Here is a 19,993-nt window from a genome sequence, read left to right as displayed (position 1 = left end):
AGGAAATAAAGTGTGTAGATCGTTAATGTGAAAGGTGAAAGGGCCACAGGTTTTTCCACTGGTTGTTATGTGAGACATAGATTAAAAATAAGATTTTATGCAGTCTTTGAGGGTAATGGAAGGAGGGAGAAGGGGAGTTTGTATGCAAGACATCGCCATGGCAGAATTACATCTGCCCTGCGTGCAGCATGGATACCTTTGCTTTTCTCCAACCTGTTTTATGGCCACAGTGTCAGACTGTGCTAAAAGGAGCCTCTCTCTTGTAGCCTTTGAATGGGTAATTTAGCTAGTTCAGTATGAGGGCTGAAAAAACTGCCTGCCCATCTGCTGGGGAAAGCCTGACACAAGAATACAAATTATGAGAAAGCATCTTCTGTTGACCATCTTTCCCTTTAGGTTTTCTTTTTCCTTGTTTTGTTTTTGTTTGGTTTGGTTGTTTGTTTTCTCTCTGAGCAAATGGAATAATACAGGCATATCACTGGTCTTGGGAATGCATATTTCCATTAGTTTCCAGAAGAGTTAGGGGTTGGGCTTTTTTTTTTTTTTTTCTTTTCTTTTCTTGAAGGTGTGCTTTTTGCAATTGCAAAAGTACTTTTTTGGTATTAAAACAAATTATTCCTGTGCAAGAAGTTGTGTGAGTGGTGGCAGGATGAACTTTAATGAGGGATTTCTTTTCTTTTCTGTCTCCTGCTGTCTTTGGCAGTCTGAGTTATGGTAGAGACATCTTGTCATTGGCTAAATCACACTGAAATGTCCTGTGCTGAGTACAAAGGAGACGCAAATGAGAAGCAGTGCAGGGGTGACTAACCTGGCAGGCAAATTAAGGGCTTGGTTGAGCTGCCTGGAAGCAGGGATTTAGTGCCATTTCAGACACTCAAGGGCATGTGAGAGACCCAGGGAGGCAAGGGGGACACGGGACCTTCTGGAGTGGCAGCTGAGCCCAGGCAGATGGATGAGCTGCCTTTGCTTGGGCAGCGAGGATGAGCTTTAGTGTTCTCTGTGCAGTAATAGTTGCAGAAGTAGCTACATTAATTTATTTTGATGCAGGGTTTTCCTTTATCTATTTCCAAGACCCACCTCAAAATTTCAGAAAAGAGTATTTAGTGAAATGGTCAGGAATGGTGGAGGTAGGACAGCATTACCTTCTGACAAGGAAAGCAAAATATCCACCTCTTCCTCTGTCCTGGCATCATTATTCGTGGTTAGGTTGAACAAGCAGAACAATTCCATTGTTCAAAAACAAGTTGAACAGTTCTGCAGAAAGAAAGAACCTGATGTTGAAGAAATTAGTCTAAAAGTAAAATATACTTTCCTGATGCACATCAGGTCAAACCAGTTACTGTTAGTGTTGTTGAAGCTTGATACTGCATGAATTATTTATAGTTTTATTCTCACTTCATTTAATATATCTTATAGGTATGGCTGTGAAGTTGTTTAGTTGTCTTGTGTTGTGATTCAAATGCTATGAGTATGATAATGTACTTTGATCTTACAGTAATGGGAATATAAAGCATGATAATAGCAAAAATCAACCTTCTAATTATAGTTATGATGCTAATATTAAAAAGTTTAAATTCTTTGATAGCCTTGATATTTAAATTTAGGACACCAGAAGGAGGGAGTTGAGGAGGACTTAATAAAGGGATTTTAAAGGGAAACTTTGTCCCTCCTTGAATATTGCAGGAGCCATTCAAGGAGCCAGTTGTCAGCTATATTATAATTCATAGTGAAAAAGCCCTCAACATTAGAGTCCCCACAAGAGCAGCAAAACCTTAGCATTTAGAGCAGGAAGGAAAAATAGTATCTTTAATAATATAATGGAGAAATGTATAGGTGTACAACTCTGCTGGGAAAAATCATTGCCACACTCGATAGTTAGCCCCAGATCCTTGGAGAATACAGTTTGGAATAACTCCTGTGAAGTCAGTGTTTTCAGTAAAGCTGCATCAATTTTACAGGCTGAGATTCTGATCCCTGAACTCTAAATACTGGCTGTGTTTGTAAATCCCGTGGTGGTCTTACCAGAAAAAGTCAACTGATTAAATATAGTTTAAATCTTCCTGCTGTAATTTCTGTTCACTATTGTGTTTGCCTTCATCTTCATTTCTGATGTTCCAGGGCTCTGCACTGTTTGCAGCAGTTGCTGTATTTTTGGGAGGGGGTCTGCACCTCTGTGTTAAGAAAATTATTTCTGTCTACTTTTGTGAAGTTTGTCAGCAAAGCCTAAGAATTCAGGTGTATGAAGCATAATCACTGTATATTAGTGGATGATAATTTCTTTTCATTTCTAATTACCTAGAGCTAGTGTGGTTATTTTTAGGGAAGTCCTGATTTCTTAAAATCCTTCTTGACCTTTAGTATGGCTTCTATTTTAAGGAAGCTCTGCGCTGCCAAGGAGAGGGATTGAAAACTTCTGTGAGTGCTGGGTGAAATTAGGTGTGTGCAAAGATTTTGTACTTAATCATCTGCTGTTTGAAATATAAATAATGTTGAAAAGTCCAGCTGTCATTCAACCTATTCAGGAAGAACAGAGAACACAGAGAACACTTGGTCCTTTACCCCTACAAGGATCTTCTATCCTTGTAGGGGCAAAAATATGTAAACCTAAATGTATAAATTTCCAAGACATAGCTGGGAGAGGTTCTGTACATCTGAAGAGCAACAGGGCCAAGGATTGCAGGGGGCAAAAGTAGTAGGTTGGTGCTTTTCTAGGAATGTGGAGTAGTGCAGACACAGAGGAGCACATCCTTTCCCAGGGTGGGACAATGACATGGAAACTTCTCGGGGCAGCCCTCAGGGTGACATTCTATCCTGACCTCAGGTTGGAACTGTGCTTCATGGTGGTTAGAGCCCTCAAGTTATAAAACCCCAGCAACTGAGACCCATTCTCTGAATCTCTTCCTCTCTTCCACTTCCAGGTTCTGAATTTTCCAATAATAAAGTAGGCAAATCTCTTACCTGTCAGGCAGGATCAGTGGGGGAGTCTGTACCAAGTCTGTACCCAATCTGTTGGAAGTTTCTGCTCTTTCTGAGCTCCACTCTACTTTAAGTTGCCACTGACCTTTATTTTAAAGTCTGCTTAGATGTAGAAAATTTAAGAAAAGTTGTATCTACTAATGTTTAACTGAATTATTAGAGTTTCAGTATTAAAGAAAACTTCTACCCCAACTTAACAGTGAGCAGAATCTCCCAATTTGTCCACGTGTGAAGGAGGCTAAAGTTCAGTATTGTATTGAAGATGGTATAAAGCAGAATTTCGCTCACTGTTCTGAAATATATTTAACACTCCAGTAGCTGAGATCATTGCTGTTAGTGTTTTTGAGGATGGGAAATGTAAAGGGAATTTTAGAAAACTTTGAAGAGAAGTTCCTTAGACAGAATTGCTGATAATACTCAAACTTAATTTTTTTTGGATGGAACATGTAAAGAACATATGCACCAAAAACTAATCAACTTCACTGGAATATCAGATACCTTAAACTAAAAACTCTCAGAATGTGTAGATTAAAAGCAATTTAAAAAGAGAGTCAAGACTAAACACGCTTACAGAAAAGATTTCTGTAGAGATAAAAGCTAAAACTGCTTTAGTAATTACAAATTGTAATTACTACAAATAGGAATTACAAATTGTTGGCATGTTTCTACTAAATTTCACATATATGGCCTTTCCTAAGGTTCTTTTCAATGTTGATATGCATGTGGCTCCTGTAATCAGGTCAGGATGATTTAGAATTAACGTGTGGAAGTTTTTTCTGTACTCTTTCAGCACAGTTAATATGACTTGTGTGAAACAAGACAGTGAAAGAGAGCTCTTCTTGAAAAATGGGCAGGTGTTATTTTTTTAGTAAAGGAAAGTACTGGCAAAATACATTTATGAGACATCTTAGACCTCTTAATAAACTTGTGGTAGTATAAACGGGCTGAAGAAATTAGTTATGGTTTTTTGTTTTTTTAAAAGTTGGATAGTCCAGAAGGCCTAATTTCTGTGAGTATATAACATTTACTGAAGTATTTTGTTATTAGTAATATTTGTCATTAAATAGTATATATAACGAAAAACTTTAGTCAAGCTTCATTTAAACTCCAGTTCCTCACCTGCTTAAATATTTTGGTTTAATACTCTATTATACAATTTTTTTAATTCAGTGGCCTGCTTTCATTTAGAACAGGGTACTTTTAGTCTAGTGATAAAGCTGCACCTGAAAATATTTTATTATTCTCTTTTAAATCTGATACTGCAGAGTATGGGTGTGATTCTGATAGCTGAAGTTTTCCTGGCCACCTCATGCCATCACAAAAACTTTCAAAAAATACCTGGTTTTATAGTGCAAGCCCCATGCCTGTCCCAATACAAAATATTAGTTTTAATAATGACTGAAGATGATTCCTGAGGGAATGATAAACTGTAACTTTGCTAATGAAGAATCTTATCATAAAAGCTCTCCTATAATAAAAAGTGCAGTGCAGAAAGATGCAGGTAGAAAACCATGCTTCTTTTTATTTTGAAGCTGCCCTGTGAAAAATAATGCCAAGAATGGAAATGCTGACAGAGCATGGTGAGATTTCTCTCCTAAAGCTGTTGTCCATTCTGCCACAGCTTGCATCTTTCTAGGACAGCAAAAATTCACACAAGGTTTCTTCACAGAAGGAGTTTTGTATATTAAACAGTCATAGCCAGGATAAGGCTCAGGCTCCAGTGATTAAAGATCTTCGGAAAAAAACAATAAACCCTGGTTTATGCTACAGTATGGCATGATTTCACCTCACTAACAGCATCAAGGAGAGAGAAAGAAAGCACGTAATGTGTTGGATATGCAAAAGGTCTGCTGGGGAGAAAGAGCAGGTGCCAGAACAGGGAGGTTTATGTCAGAAGTGGGGCCTCAGAGGCATGTGTTCGTTAGGAGTCTGCCAAAGGGACTACAGGGAATGGAGCAGAGGAAATTAGAAGATATTCAAACCTTCTGAAGATGGTGTAATGCAGGTTCAATAACTACCCCAAAGGAAGGAAGTGCATCTAAATCACTTAATAGTACTTCTGTTGTCCTCTCCTTCTGTTCTTGTCTGAGTTCAGGAAACATATCGAATGTTTAAACAGGTGGGGTTTTTTTCAAACTTAAAAAATATCTTTATTACCATACTGGTAAAAAACGTGTTAGTTTTCAATTTGCTGGAAGAAATAAGAAATTGATATATAGGCTTGAGAGGAGCAATAGTATGCAGAGTGTTTGCCCTTGGGAAGTAGCTGCTGCAATGGAACACAGCCATTTGGAGTCCCAGCAGCACATTTTCCTGACCCACACTGACTGGGTTTCCATCAGAGAGCTCAGACTGCCAGAGAGTGCCAGCCCTGCACTTAAAAGGATTGCACTTAGCTCAGGGTGTGAGTATCTTAACTGTACATTCAGATCAATGTGTTAGTCATGTTATCCTTTCAGTAGTTTTTTTTTTCTGTTTATCTCCCTTATATTCAGTAACAACTTCTAAAATTTTATTTGAAAAAAAAATGTTTTCTCGTGATTAAATCTGTGTTCTTTTACATCTGATGTATAAACCAGTGAGCAGTAAAAATTTAGTTCTATACTTTCATTGTTAATACACAAATTAAATTATGGAAGTGATTCTGTATCTTAATAGAGCAGGGCTTATTGTATAATAAAGTTGGGTCCACTTACATTTCTTGTACATTTTTGAATCATTAAAAGTCTAGCAGTGATGAGGAACACTAAACCAACCTAAAACGCATCATGAATTTTCATCATCTCTTCCTTGTGAGATTTTTAAGCCTTGTATGCTCAGTATAGTTAGTGCAGAAAATTGGTCTTTAAAGGGAACAGCTCTGCATTTGCAAAGGACTGAGCTGGGTTAGGTGTCCTTTGCCAGGTCTGTTTTCCACCTGCTTTAAGACAGATGGAATATGAGGCACCTCAATGTCAGCTTAATTCTGAAGGATTCCTTCTGCAAACTTTGGGGTTGTCCACATTTAGGAAGAAAACTTATGTAGTGATGAGCAGTTCTCCCTCTAGGTCTGTGTGAACAGTAGTGTAGAATTTAGTTAAATAAAAACCTGCCACTATAAAAACATTAAAGCCATCCAAGTTCTAAAGAATTTATTATAATTGTTACAAATAACACCTAATTAGTTATATAAATAAAAATGAACTGGCTTATTGAACTTCAGCATCTAGTCTTTTCCTTCTCACAGATGCTATGCTGACCAGTATGTAACTTTCTACTTTTAAAACTTACTTATGGGGTTGTGAAATTAATTTTACAAAATCCAAACACATGGAAAATAATATCTTCTTATGAAGCAGTATAACAAGGAATGCTTATAGTAGATGGTTTTTAAATAGGTATCCCTTTGGGTTACTTTTTAAAAATTATTTTTCTACCAAAAACCACTAAAGAGTTGGTTAAAAACAAGTAAGATTTCAGAACAGTTTCAGTAGCATTTGTCATTGCAAAAGACAAATTGCAGGGTGTTCTGGGTTCTTTCTGTAGGTACTAACCCAGCATATTATCCTTGCAGATAATTCTGTACTTTGGCATCTGAACACAGAGTGTCTGGGGCTCAGTGTTCCACTGTTCTGAGCAGAGATAAAAAAGGAGTTTCTCAGTAACCACTTTAGAGACAGTTTTTAAGGAAAAGTGATCTTTTCATTTAGATGAGAGGGCAGTTTAATGACTTTATAGAAATGAATCAGAGGGATTTTCTGTTAAACAGTAGCTGGAAAGTCTGCATTGCTACTGACTGAATCCCTTTTAGGCAAGCCTCTAACTTTTTCTCTATATATAATTATCACAAGAGGTGATAGCAGTAAATACAGTGACAAATTATGCTACCTAAGAAACACAGAGTAGCTCTGTATTTACATTGTGAAATTTATCCCCCTTTGGTTTTTTTAAATTCATGTCATTAGCATTACATGCAAGGTAAATCTCATTAGCTTTTGAAACTGTTGCAGATGACAAAATAAAGAGCAAAACTACCAATTGTACATCCAGGTGATAATGAAAGAATATTCAGTTTGATCACTAAGTTCACACTAGAAGTATCTCTGGTAGGGCAGAGGCAGTGGTCAGATACTGCTTTTGTATGTAATCAATGATGTCCCTGTAGTATGGATTGCAGATTCCTTCTTTTGTTTTTTCCCCTAAAATGTGAACCTCTAAGTAACAAGGTTCACAGATTTCTAAATGAGAAATTTCAACTCTCTCTAATACATTGTAGGTGAAGTAATAAAAATAGATTTTGTTCTCTTGGGGTTTAAATCTTCAAGGCTCTGTTACCCCAAGAGACGATTGCTCCTGAACAAATTAGTTTTCAGTAGCATCCTCAGGGTATTTAATGCTTGCAGAGCTCAGTTTTTCCAGGTAGTTCTTAATACTAGCCAGAACTAGTTCCTTCTGGCACCTATTTATTAGGCTCTTGCATTTTAAAGCTGTGCAGAATAGAGATTTGCAGTTTTTCGATGTGCCAGGCAGTGCAGGAGGCAGGAGCTCAGTGCAGTTGGGAGTAAAACAGTAAAACAAGTAAAACTTGTGAACCCAAGTGTTAACACTTCACCCAGGTTCTTTATTAATCCTGCACAACACCAAAATATTGCAAGGAAGCTGTGTATATGCATATAAAGGAATCATTTGATGTTAATCCTTAAACATGGTTTCCAGTAACACAAATCCTGTTTGCCTTGACTTCGGAAAGGACAAATCAGGATTTGTGGCATAATGAAGTTTTCTGCATTATGAAATATTAGTGTGTTTAGCATTTCTCTTTTTATGTTACGTGGTTTATAAAAGAATTTTGCAAGAGAAGGTTTATATTAAATTACTCATATATCTAGCTTATTCTCCTAAGATTCTGCAAAAGACTTTTCTATGTATTTGGATGACAGTATATGAGAATATACTATGTCATTTTTTTAACAAATAGCAGAAAATTAATTTTCTGATTGCAGTTATATTAGATGTAGAAAAAGCAAAATATTTTACTTTCAATATCCTCCTTTCAGATGCACAAAGTAAATTGCAATTTAATTTTTTTTCCAAAGCGCTTTTTACATATTTTGCAGTAGTGCCCTTTAATAGCTATATCAATATATTGTTTTATTTTTATTAGACTTCATAAATATATTGACATATCTGTAACACTAAACATGAAGCTTCCAATGCAAGAGTTTGTACATAGTCCATATCCAAATGTCACCATTATTTCATTTAAAAGATCCCAGCATGTCTACCTCATGATCCTTATGAACTCTATAGTACTGAAATACGTCAACACTTTTTCTTGCTACATTCATTAAAATTAAGCACCCTTCCCCTCCCCCATCTGTAAACATCAAGTCAATTGGCAGCTAGCACATTTCCCAGTCAGCAAGCAGTATTGTGAATTTTATCTTCTCTTGCAGAAATCAATTCGTCTTCGTTGCAGCAGATGAAATTTCTTGTAACACCTCTGCAGGTAACAATCATTGCTACTTCTTGATGCATCCATCCAGGTCTCAATATCCTTTTTCACATGCTGCATTTAATCGTAAGACAAGGCCTAGGAGAGTCCAGAGTATAAATCTTTGGGATAGTTTGATTAATTTATAGCTTCAGCCTATAGGTTCTGCCATAGAAAAGCCATTAGCCTATTGTGCTGACTTTGGTGTTTTATTTCCAGTTTAAATATCATATGGCCTAGTGCATAAGGATGTGTTAAACCTTCTGATAAAAACTTACTGGGCGGTGCAATCAAGAGTGGGACTTTCAAAAAGCCAAACCAAACAGAACTGATGACAAGAGTGAAGGCTTAGCTGTTTGTAGGACATTGTAAGTGCTATAGATGTAACAATTTTCTTTTCAACTCTTTGGGGGCAAACGATGCCCACAAGGGTACTGCAGACCCTAAAGCACTCACAAAGTCTATCCTATGGATAAGATAGTGGGAGAGAGGGTCTGTGCCTTCAGAGGATCGCTCTCTAGTAAGTAAAAAGTCTTGATATACTATCGTGTTGTAAGCCTTGGGAACAGAAGAATGAATAATGTCTTTAAAAGGTAATGGTATTTTGTAAATATATTGAATATGTCAAGGGATTTTCTCTCTTTTAAGCAATAGAGTTTGAACAAGTTTAGTCTTAATTCAGGTAAGGATGGTATTATATTGCTACATAAGAAATCAAAAGGCAAAATAAATAGTGATGGGACTTATTCTGCCAATAATGTTATGCAAAAAATCAAGTTCATAGAAGTTGCTCATATTGAAGGATGAAAGGGTATATAGTGTGAAACAAAATGTTGGTATTAAGAAGTGTTTATTTATAGAGTCTTATATTAGCAGAAATAAGTGAAAGGTGATGAGATTTCTGTTTATGCCATAATGTTCTACATAGAAACAGGGAAGAGGATTTATTTATGAAAAAGAAAATCATAACTAAACCCAAAATATGCTAAAATTGTAGTAATGTCTATGCTAGCTATAGCAACTTGGGTGGTAATCTGAAAAGTTCTTCTGTAATAAAACCTGATTTAACATGGAATTTTCCAAGTCCTATATCATAAATAAAATACATTTTGAGAAGTCAAAACTTGTCACATTCTTGACATCACTAGACTTGGATTTTCACTTCCATTATTTCCCTTGAGCTTCCTGCTCAGCTCTTCATTGCAGTGAGCTCTAGTAGGAAGGCTACTAATTTGTAAATCTAAGCCTTTCTAAGTCAGAATAAATTTTAGCAATTTTTATACTTGGAATTCTTGAATTAGATGTGGGGTCTTTGGGGCCTGTTTTGCAGAGTGAACCCTTCTAAGCATTAATTATTGCTCTAATGAAGACATTTTTTTCCCCTCAATTGAGGCACAAATTAAGTGCCCAAGAGTCTATTATACACATTCTCTATTGGAATTCCAGACAAAATATATGACACTCTTATTTATCAGTACATTCAGTGAACTTTACACAAAAGGAAATAGATCTCTCTATATATTTATTAAAACTTTTCAGTTTACCAGCTGATTACCTCTGTTGAATTGATTCAACCATAAGGTATTTTTGTTAGGTATATTTTTGACCATATGATAAACACATCCATCATAAGTGACTGTAGGTGCCTTTTTTTGCAGTAAGGTATGAAGTGGAAAGCTAATGAAAGCCTGTATCTGCTGTTTCTAATATACTAAAGTTTTAGTAATAGAATTTAAAGGACTTTTGGCTTTATAAAAAAATTAATTCTCTGGCCCACATTCCTGGGATTCAAGTTGCCAAAGTTGAATTTGGTCTTTTGAATCTGTAAGTTGACTTGCAACTAATTTATTACCTGATGTTTTCTGTTTTAATACATGGAGCATATATAGAGATACATAAACCTTTAGAACCAAAGTTAACCTTCCTGTGGTTTTTCAGATGCATGCAAAACACCTGCAGTATGATTTTATAGTGCTTTTTTTTAGTGCTCCTAAACTCAATTGCAGTGATTTAACTGTGTTTGTAAAATTGGTATAAAGTGAAGATACTGATAATATGCTCAATGTTTGAAATGTGAGTATATGTATGTTTGTATTGTTTCCTTGTAAAGAATGTGTGTCTTTGTAGACTTCAAATAGTAATGTAACAAGGAAAGTTTTGGTTGGAACTTTTTCTTCCAATGGAAATGGGAGGTCTTGGGTGATTCTGCTGGTAATTTTCGCTCTTCTCTCCCTAATACTTTATCATTCCTGCCAGAGGATACTTAGCCCTCAGCCACATGATAATCTTATTTGATTTGGGAATAAAGTAATCTTGAGTAGATAAATGTGTTAATGAACAGATATCGTGTCCTTATACACATTTCTGTTTAAATATGTGTATCTGTTCTTGAATGCACATTACATAAGGAAAACCTCTTCAGGTATCTGCCAGAGGGATCCTTCCATGGGAAATTTAAAAGCATTTCACTCTTGATTGCATCCAGTGCATTCTGAGGCTAAAAATAATTACTCTTCAGAAGAGAAGTTCTGCACTTCTGGGATAGATCTTCTCTGGCAGGAATGATTAAAGGGTTTGCAAACAGATCTGAACTAGAACAGAGGCAGGGAAACTATCAGAAACCTCCTAGCAGTTTGATGATGGAATTTTAACAAGGATCTCTGAAGACCTTCCTCTAGCAAATTTCTGACCACAGTTACATTTGGGGAGAATTAATCTTAAGGTTCTTGGCTGATGATGGGCAATGGGCATCTTGCCCTGTCAGGCTCTGGATGAATCAGAATGAGACCCAGAATAAACCCTTGGTTTATTTACGTGTAGGTTGCAGAAAACGTTGTTCATTTTGCATCTTCGGCATTTTTAGTGGATTTTTCAAATCAGTGCTCAATCTATTTTTTTTTTCTTTTAGGTTTTATAAGATCAAAATTCATAGTTTGTAAAGAAACAATATTTTTAGTATCTTTTCCAAGTGCATTCTCGGATGTACCTGCATATTACATTTTATATTTTTTGTGTAAAAATGAGACAGGATCATTATTCCAGATTTATATTACTCTCTCTCTCTTCTTGCAGTTTTTAACTGTTATGTGACCTCCATGTACAAACAAAATAATCCAGTGTGGATGCATGCTTGGTATTATTTTTCTCCCAAGTGTATTTGCAGTTTATGGTTTTGAAATAACAGAGAGGCAAGTGTATATATAAACCTGAATTTACAATGAAGTATGGTGGAAGTGGATATAACATCTGTCCAATTGTGACTGTATTTATTTACATTTCTGAGCAGAATCAGCCCCAGGAGGAGGGATTGTGTTGTGTTTGTGTGTGCACGCAAAGGAAATGCTTTATAAAGCTTTAAAAGTTGACAGTCTTAGATTAAGTTATTGACCTCCACTTGGAGAAAGATACAGTCTCCAAAATAGATTAAACATTCTGAAAGATTTCATTTTATAACTCTAGGAAAGCAGGCAGCTTGAGGAAACAAACATTGGAGTTTGTACTGTTGAAATATTTGAAGAGAAAGAATAATGGCCATTTTTAACAATTGCAATTGCTCCAATCATTGCAATTTTCCTCTATACCATCATTAACCTGTCGGCACTAACACATGCCCCAAATGTAATTCATTAAACAATAGCAAACATGGAGATACTTATTTAAAAGCAAATCAATATTGGATGAAGTGCTTAGAATGGTTATGGTGCCTGTTGTGGCAAACCTGCCTCTTCTATGTTATATGAATAATTTTAGCTGGTCAAAATTCTACCATACATACTTGAATACATCTCACTGACCTATTCGTGTGTCTGGTAGGAGATACTGATCAGATTACACTCTTGCAAAAGGATTTTGAGAGCGTATAATCCAAACTGCTTTGGAAGAATGCAGCTTCAGAGGTATTTCCTTTAGCCTGTTAGAATTACTGTGTGAAGACATATGCTCAGTTGTGAGAGGTTCTTCCCTTTTAGTGTTGCTGCCAATGGGTTTGACTTCATTTCATGAAGCAATTTGACTGGGAAAATAACCATTTTCTATGAGATGCTTTTATTATTATATTATGCTCTCCCACTAATCAAATAAAAAATGAAGATGAAGTAGCATCTGTAAGGTCTTTGTGCTAGTATTTATTTAAGACTGTACTGCTGTTCCCTGTGAAAAATAGCAGATACTGAAGGTTTTGCTCTGGAAAGACTAGGAAATGTTGCACTAATGCACAGAATTAAACTTCTTCTATAAATTCGAGTGTCCTTTATGTTGGCAGTTTAAACTTGTGTTTACTGCTGCCATAAATAGTTGCTTATATGGAATTCCATTTGTTACAGCTTTTACTGCTCTCGGTGGTTGTGTGGTAAAGATGTTCAGCTATTGGATCAGTTGATAAAAATCAGTAAACACTTTGATTATCCTCTGTTCTTCTTTCATGAAGTTTGATTAATTCCTTTCTCTCACCCAGTGAAAACACTGGCAGCCCTTTCTGGCATCTTTGTCACTATCTCTCTGACAGCTCTGCCTTCCCCGTGCTCGCAGTTCTAGGTCAGTTCGCATGGTTAGTCAAATGTGACAACATGACAAGATTAAGTAAAGCTGAGGTTCTGTGATTTGTAAATGGAGGATTTGCAATGTGAAGCTCCTTTGATAACAGAAATAGTGAATAATCTGTGTTTGTCCTCAACAAGTGCGTTAGAAGCATGTGTGCATCTTCTGGGCTGTTTTTTTTTAATGAAGCAACTGGATTTTTTTTCTCTCTGATAGCCTGGAAATAGGGCACATGAACGATGGTCTGTGTGTGTGCATGTTTGTATGCCTATATACAATAATTAAATGAGCAAGGATTCAGTTTTAGTATCTTGAGATTATCATATTCCATTTAAAACATAAAGCAAAAAATACTCTGGTTGCATTCTGCAGAACTTTACACACAAGCACAAAAGACTGCTTTAAAATTTAATAAACAGAGTACTCAATATATTTATTATTGAACTAGATAAGAATTTCTTCAAGGTCTATTGCCATGAAATATAACACCTAGTAGTAATAGGAAAATGCTTTACAGATCAAAGAAATACTTGGTTTTCATTGGAATACAGCTGGTTTTAGATGTCACTTGATGGCAAGCCACAGTTTACCCAGTGGCTTTTTTTAAAGAACTTTATATGAATTCTCAGTTTCTCAGATAGAGGCTACACAGAAAGATGGCAGTGGCAGTATAGAATTATTATGTTAGATTTTTGACTAGGCATCAACTGAAATTCCCACATTTGTGTAAATCCAGACAGAAAGACTGAAGCTTGAATGAAAGCTTTTAAGCTGAGGTCTGTCCCTAGCATTGTTCCATAGCAGTTATTCAGCATCAGCTCAGGGGAAAGTCACCTGTGCTGCTGTTTGTTACACTTCTATGTTTCTGCAAAGTAACCAATACCAATCATATTTATTTCAATGTTTAAAAAGGTGGTAGCTCAGCTTTTTCTGTCTGTAAACATCTCACAAATTTCAAAAGAAGCTACAGGTTATCAAACAGAAGTAAAAATGAAAACCACATCTGAGCACCAGTAACCAAAATTTCTGCAAAATAGGCCTGTCAATTAACAAGAAAATTAACTGGCCAAATTCAGCTGCAACATAAATAAGTGAACAGTCAAGAACTGGAAATTCATCTCTACATACAGAAAATTCTGCGTAGGCTTCTCAAGTGTCTCCTTGCTCCATCCTGCAGGAAAAAGTAAACACTGCTTTTAATATTTCATCAGTGACATATTTATGAAGATCCTTTAATGGAAACCTTTCGTTATCACCCTCTCCCTAGAAGACCCTGGTCAAGTTTTTTATTTCTGTGAAAACCTAGGAATGGTAGTGTTGTACTGATAGGAAATCCCTCACACCCTGAAGTTTCCCTGTTTTCTTGTGCTGCCTGTCTCTTCCCAATTATTTCTCTGCTCCACATCACAAATCATTATTTATGACCTATTACATTATAGGTCATGAAAGAGGAAGATGATATGCAATAAAGTATATTATGGTCCTTTCTTGTGCAATGACCTTAGTGTTTGATAATGTGCATTTAAAACTTTGCATAAAGAATTTTAGCATCCTTAACCTTCCCAATCAAGCAAAATGAGCAGAAACTGTTTTTATCAGCAGATTTCAATTTTCTTGGTCTTAAGTTAAAACTTCAGGGACCTCTTTTTCCATTGCTTCCTAAGATATGGAGACTAATTGATCATTCAGGTGACTGAAATGCCTGAAGTTGATTGGTGTTAATACCTAAAATGGAGTTAGTTGGTTGAGTGCAAGCTTTGAACACCAGAAGCAGATACCATCCTACTGCAGTGAGATGAATTTTAAGTTAAATGACCACTCCTGCTGCACAGGTTTGACCTACTAAGCCTGAAATGCTGCTCAGCAGTGTGGTGTGTGACTGGTGTGGACAGGAAGGAGCTCTGCTGCTCATGTCATCACAGTTACGTGAGGCAGAGAAACAGCACTGTGATAGTTACTGGAATTGTTTTTCTGGACAAGGCCAGGTTACCCTTGCTTTCCTTATATTCCTTCCAATTCTTTACTAAAATCTTCACATCTTTGTCTAAAATTTCCCTGAGTACCAGAGGGGAGCTGTGGATTGCCCTTCCTGTGCCACCTTGCCAATGGCAAGAGGCACATCCTGCAGCGATGCCCATTCCCTGGGGGACCAGGCAGGCAGGAGCACCAAAACACCCTGCACTGGACCAACTCCAGCTTCACCACAACCCACTCAATCAGTTGTTCCTTGTGAAACTCAGTAGTAATTGTCAGCACAAAAATTTTGGTAATTTAAGGTTATTCTGGTTAAAGATTCAATACATATAGGTCTGAAGAAGAAACTGTTTTTTCACTTGATTGTTCAGTTATAACCAAATCTAGTAAAGAATGGATAATATTTGGAAAACTTAAAAATATGAGCTTTTCAGTGGTATACACACTTTGCTTGTGATATGGCAAGTAATGGGGTGTGAGATCTCAGATTTAGCTGAGGTAGTGACCAATTTTTAAATTCTATCCTCATAATTCTTAAGCAGATTCATAATTTTCTTTATTTCCTCCAGTGATGTTTAGATGTGAAAAAATGTGTTAACTTGGTTCTTATTTGTAGGGTGAAATTTTCCTTATTGATGCTGCTTTCAAACCCTATAATTTGTATGTTATTCTAAATGTGTCCAGTATTGGATCTCCACTGTCTGCTAGATCTGTATGGAAATACAGCCATAGTACTAAAGAACTTAAAATCCTGAAATTGCAATTATAATTAGAGAGACTTTAACAATACCTACCACCGAAGACTTACATATTCCATTTAAAAAGCCCTACTAAAATAAATTTCACAATTTCCCATTTTTAATTTTCTTTTTTTTCCCCATTTTTTCATGGATGACAAATTGTCCTTTATGTAGTATTTTAACATTTTTAAACCCTCTGCTGAAGATGATTGACAAGATTGAAAAGTAGCATAACTAAAGAACATAGATGCTGAGTAGTTTACAGTTATAATTACAGATGTTAGCATGGCTACACTTTTTTTCTCAGTTACTTCCCAGTCAGTTGTTAGTCCAGCTATTTAAGAACCACTGTCAATATGGTAACAAAATGCTAGCAAACAGATTTTTCTTTTCCCATTATGTCCTGAATACTTGTCCCAGATACTGGAAACTAATGGGACATACCTTGTGCTAATTAGTGATTCATCAAAATCATTCATCAGATGTGTTCTTAGGCAAGGATTTGTGGATGCACAAATTCGTTTCGATACATTGATTTAACATCCTGTGAAATACACAGATAATCCCATTGACTATTAATTTATTCAAAATACTTGTCCTAAATTTTAGTAATTTGTTTACCTAGAATGATTATTTCCAGTGTAAATGATCACAAAGCATTTAAATGCCACTAATTTTAATGAGGAGTAAGCACGCTGGCAATAATAGTGAATAAATGCACCAGTGTCTGTGTGACTGAAGCAGCTTACTGATTTGCAGTGTGACAATATAGTTTAAATCCTTCTTACTATTTTCAGCATGGAAATCAGAATCTATTCTGCTAACCTTCTGAGCTTCTAAATTTGGTGTCATGCAAGGGCGTGTTTAAAAATTAGCATTTAAAAAGAAACCCACTTGCTTTAAGTTTAAGCTGACACTGTTCCTTTCCTCTGTGGAAATGAAATTTATTAATCATAATAAAACCATCATATTCTGAAGGTAGAGGTCACCCTGAGGAGGAAAAAAAAGTCTATTCATCACAGAGGAATTTCAATGCATTTTTTTCCCAGATAATATCTGAGCATGTGTTCTTTCTTCCCCTTTGGAAATATATTCTTCCGTGTTTGTGCTTACATATGTCAAGTGTATTTAGGAAGGTGCAAAAATGAGAACTTTGCAATTTAATTTCATATATTTTATTTTCTTTTACAGAAGATTTGGAAGAATACTTTTTATATTTTATTTTGTGTTTGCATTGCACACAGTTTTTTGAGTGGAATTTCAATATCCTGTAAAAGAAAGAGAAGTAGTGTTTCTTATTTTAACAAGAATATAAGCATTACTAATTCTGAAATATCATTTCCATGTTAATATCACAGTACAAACTTTAGCCTTATCATAATATAAATGTAAAACATTCCTTTTAAGGAGCAAGGATTAACTTTGGTCACAGTTCTCACGTTAGGATTACTTCGAAGCTCTTTTGTTTTAAGAAACATGGTTTATAAAGTAGGATGAAGAAAAGCAATGTAAAACACTGAGAATAAGTGATTACTACTTTGGCAAAGGAGTAATAAAATGCACTCAGAAGTCAATGCTGGGTTGAAACAGTCACATCTTTTGAAACTGCTTAATGTGTGTGTTTATCCGTATTTTCCACTTAGTTGTCAAGATTTCTGTCAAATCATGATATAATATTAGCAACATGTTTTATTACATAAGTGTTGTAAATTTGCCAGTTTCTTCAGTAGCTGACTTAAATATAATAATAATTTAATAAAGCCTGACAAATATGTATTCAGGCTTGTTCCTTCCTTATAGGTGGCCCTTGCATTTAGGCTACTGAATGCCCAGTCATGGGTGACCTTGTTTTGTGAGGCATTGGGACATAGTCAAGGATCCTGCAGGACTGGGGTGTAGGATGGACACAAAATGCAGCCAAAATTAATGTAATTGCTACAGAACTAAATTTATAGTTCTTGCTCAGTATTACAACACACAGATAGTCAGAAAAAAAAAAAAAAAGAAAAAAAGAAATATACTGAGTCCCATTGCTTTAAAAATAATAGTCATGGCATTAAATTTGTATAATAATAGTCCAGGCAGGTTAATCTGTGTTACTTGGGCCATGAGGGAAATTTTTAGTGCTGAAAACATAGCTAGGTTTGAATTAATTGTTTTCCGTTTCTGGATGTCTTCTTACTGTTTGAATGAGATTTGGCTGAAAAGAATCCAAAGTTTACACTGCTTAAAATGGATTCTCAGACTTTAAAAATAGGCATACAGAGGTAATGTCTTCTTCAGTGTAGAAGGACAAGACATAAAAGATTCTCTTTTGGCTACTATCAAATCTCTATATTTGCATCCTAATGTGGAGGGATTACCAAGGCTGAGGTTTAAGGAAGGTCTTCCTACTGAAGAGGCTCCAGGGTGTGGTATCAGTGTCAAACCTGCTCAAACAACTCTCAGGCTCCATTTCCAACTCAAAGAATCCCAAAATCATTTACCCAACACAGACTGTTGTGATCGATTTTCCTTCCCTTTTTTTTTCAGTGGGAACTGCCTGTTTGCTTTGTTGTTAACTGCCTTGGATAGTTTCCAGAAATAGCTGTTCATGGATACCAAACATTTAAATAGAATTGATATAGAAAGAGGAATTAATATGTTTTATATAAGTCTTTTACACATATTTCCCTGAGTTTGAGACCAGGTCTTAAGGAAAGTGATTGCCTAATACGCTGTTCCCCCTGGATATTCATGTATACCTTTGACAGCAATAAGGACTTCTCTGCCCAAATCTAAAGTAAATATAGGTGTGGAGTAAGATATAGATAAGATATAGAGCCCAATTCGTGAACTTGTGGTACTTTTAATAGTTTAACTCATTTTTAATGTATTAGTCCTTTGGATTTACTAAGTAAACAGGACAGTACAGCTGAAGGCATTCAGCTGCGATGGTTTTATTTCATACTGAAACACCCAGATTTTAGAGCACTTTATAGAAACACAGACAAATGTTACATTTACTAAAAATGGATGGGAAAAATTGGTTAATTCACAATACTGAGTGTTAACCAATATGCACTGGGAAGGTTGAACTTGCTGACTTTTTTTCTACTTTTTATTTTTTTTTCCATCAAGGTGTGTGGTTATATATTCTTTGAAAAGGAAAAGCATATGACTTCTGCAAATCTGTGACCCTGGGCTTGTTCATAGAGTCAGGGATGGGGATGTACAGTCTCTCTCTTTTCCTTGCTGAACCCTTTTGCCTTCAGCTAGCACAGTTGTCCCAGGAGGTTATTTGCTGGGATTTCCATACGAAATGAATCCCTCCTAATCTTGCAATTTTGGCTCAGTGAGATGGAGAATTAAAGACTACCTTGTCTGTGATAATTTCTGCTCCTTCCTTGAAGATGTCACTGAGTAGGTGGGAGTATCTAGTTCAGATAATTTGGACCTTTTCTCTACCTCACAGCCAGGACCCACAGTTGTGGGTGGTGGAGGATTGCATATGCCACGGGAACATTCATTTCTCAGCTTTCCCTCAGCTGATTAGCTAGGAATCCACTAATCAGATTCCACTTGTGGAGGAGCAAGTACATGATATAATAAGACAACTGTCCTCTTTTCAAAAAAAGTAATTTCATATATGTATCTGAAAAATAAGGTAGTTACAGAATGAGACCAGTCTCTGGTTAATGCTCACATAAGGCTAAAAAAATAATGATTTTTAATTTTTTTAAGATATCAAGGGTATTAATTAAAACTTAGCTTGTTTACTATATTGGCCCTCATATACAGGACAACACTGTAATTACAAGATTACTGTTGTTGTTCTATGTGACACCTGAGAGCAAATGGAAATTCTTTGATTATAGACAAAGTGTTTGAGATGTGCAGTGAAACCTGTACCCAGCTGACATGTCCATCTCTCTGATGGTGATGAATATCCAGGGGTGACAGTGGAATGGGCAGCAAAGTTTGCATTTCCAGGTGGAGCAGAGGACTGGACTAGCAAATGGACCAGGTGTACATGTAAAGGAGCTTTGAAGTAGTTTCAACTACAAGGATTTTGTATGGGGAGAAATGACATAAATCTGATTTTCACATCACTGACTTTGCCTGGTTGTAGCAGCAACTTGGCCTGAAAACTGAGACTTCAGCTGTGCAAGGGGTTTAGGGAGACAGTGTCTCTTCTATAGAAAGATCAGGAATGTGCATGAGAGACCAGCATATTCCTTAAAACCACTCTACAGCCACTCTCCTTAGCCTGATACTGATCCCTAACAGTCTCATAAACCTGATAATGCATTTA

At 36.1% G+C, this 19,993-nt stretch overlaps 1 protein-coding gene across 29 annotated transcripts in view; it reads left to right on the top strand.

Moving 5' to 3' along the window:
• Positions 1–19,993, top strand: part of RBFOX1 (RNA binding fox-1 homolog 1) — a 1,102,859-nt gene that overhangs the window by 1,078,596 nt on the left and 4,270 nt on the right. For 5 of the 29 annotated variants that reach the window (XM_050317474.1, XM_050317473.1, XM_050317467.1 and 2 more), the window contains one exon: positions 8,412–8,464. The exons of the other annotated variants lie outside the window; for them this stretch is intronic. In XM_050317474.1, coding sequence (XP_050173431.1) covers positions 8,412–8,464 — 53 coding nt within the window. The remainder of the gene's footprint in view (positions 1–8,411; positions 8,465–19,993) is intronic. 29 annotated transcript variants of the gene reach the window in all.

Source organism: Myiozetetes cayanensis, unplaced genomic scaffold (assembly GCF_022539395.1).
Source record: "Myiozetetes cayanensis isolate MyiCay16 unplaced genomic scaffold, myiCay2020 scf20-37, whole genome shotgun sequence".
Lineage (NCBI taxonomy): Eukaryota > Metazoa > Chordata > Aves > Passeriformes > Tyrannidae > Myiozetetes > Myiozetetes cayanensis.
Note: the sequence above shows the minus strand (reverse complement) of the source record. Positions and strands in the feature narration are given on the sequence as shown.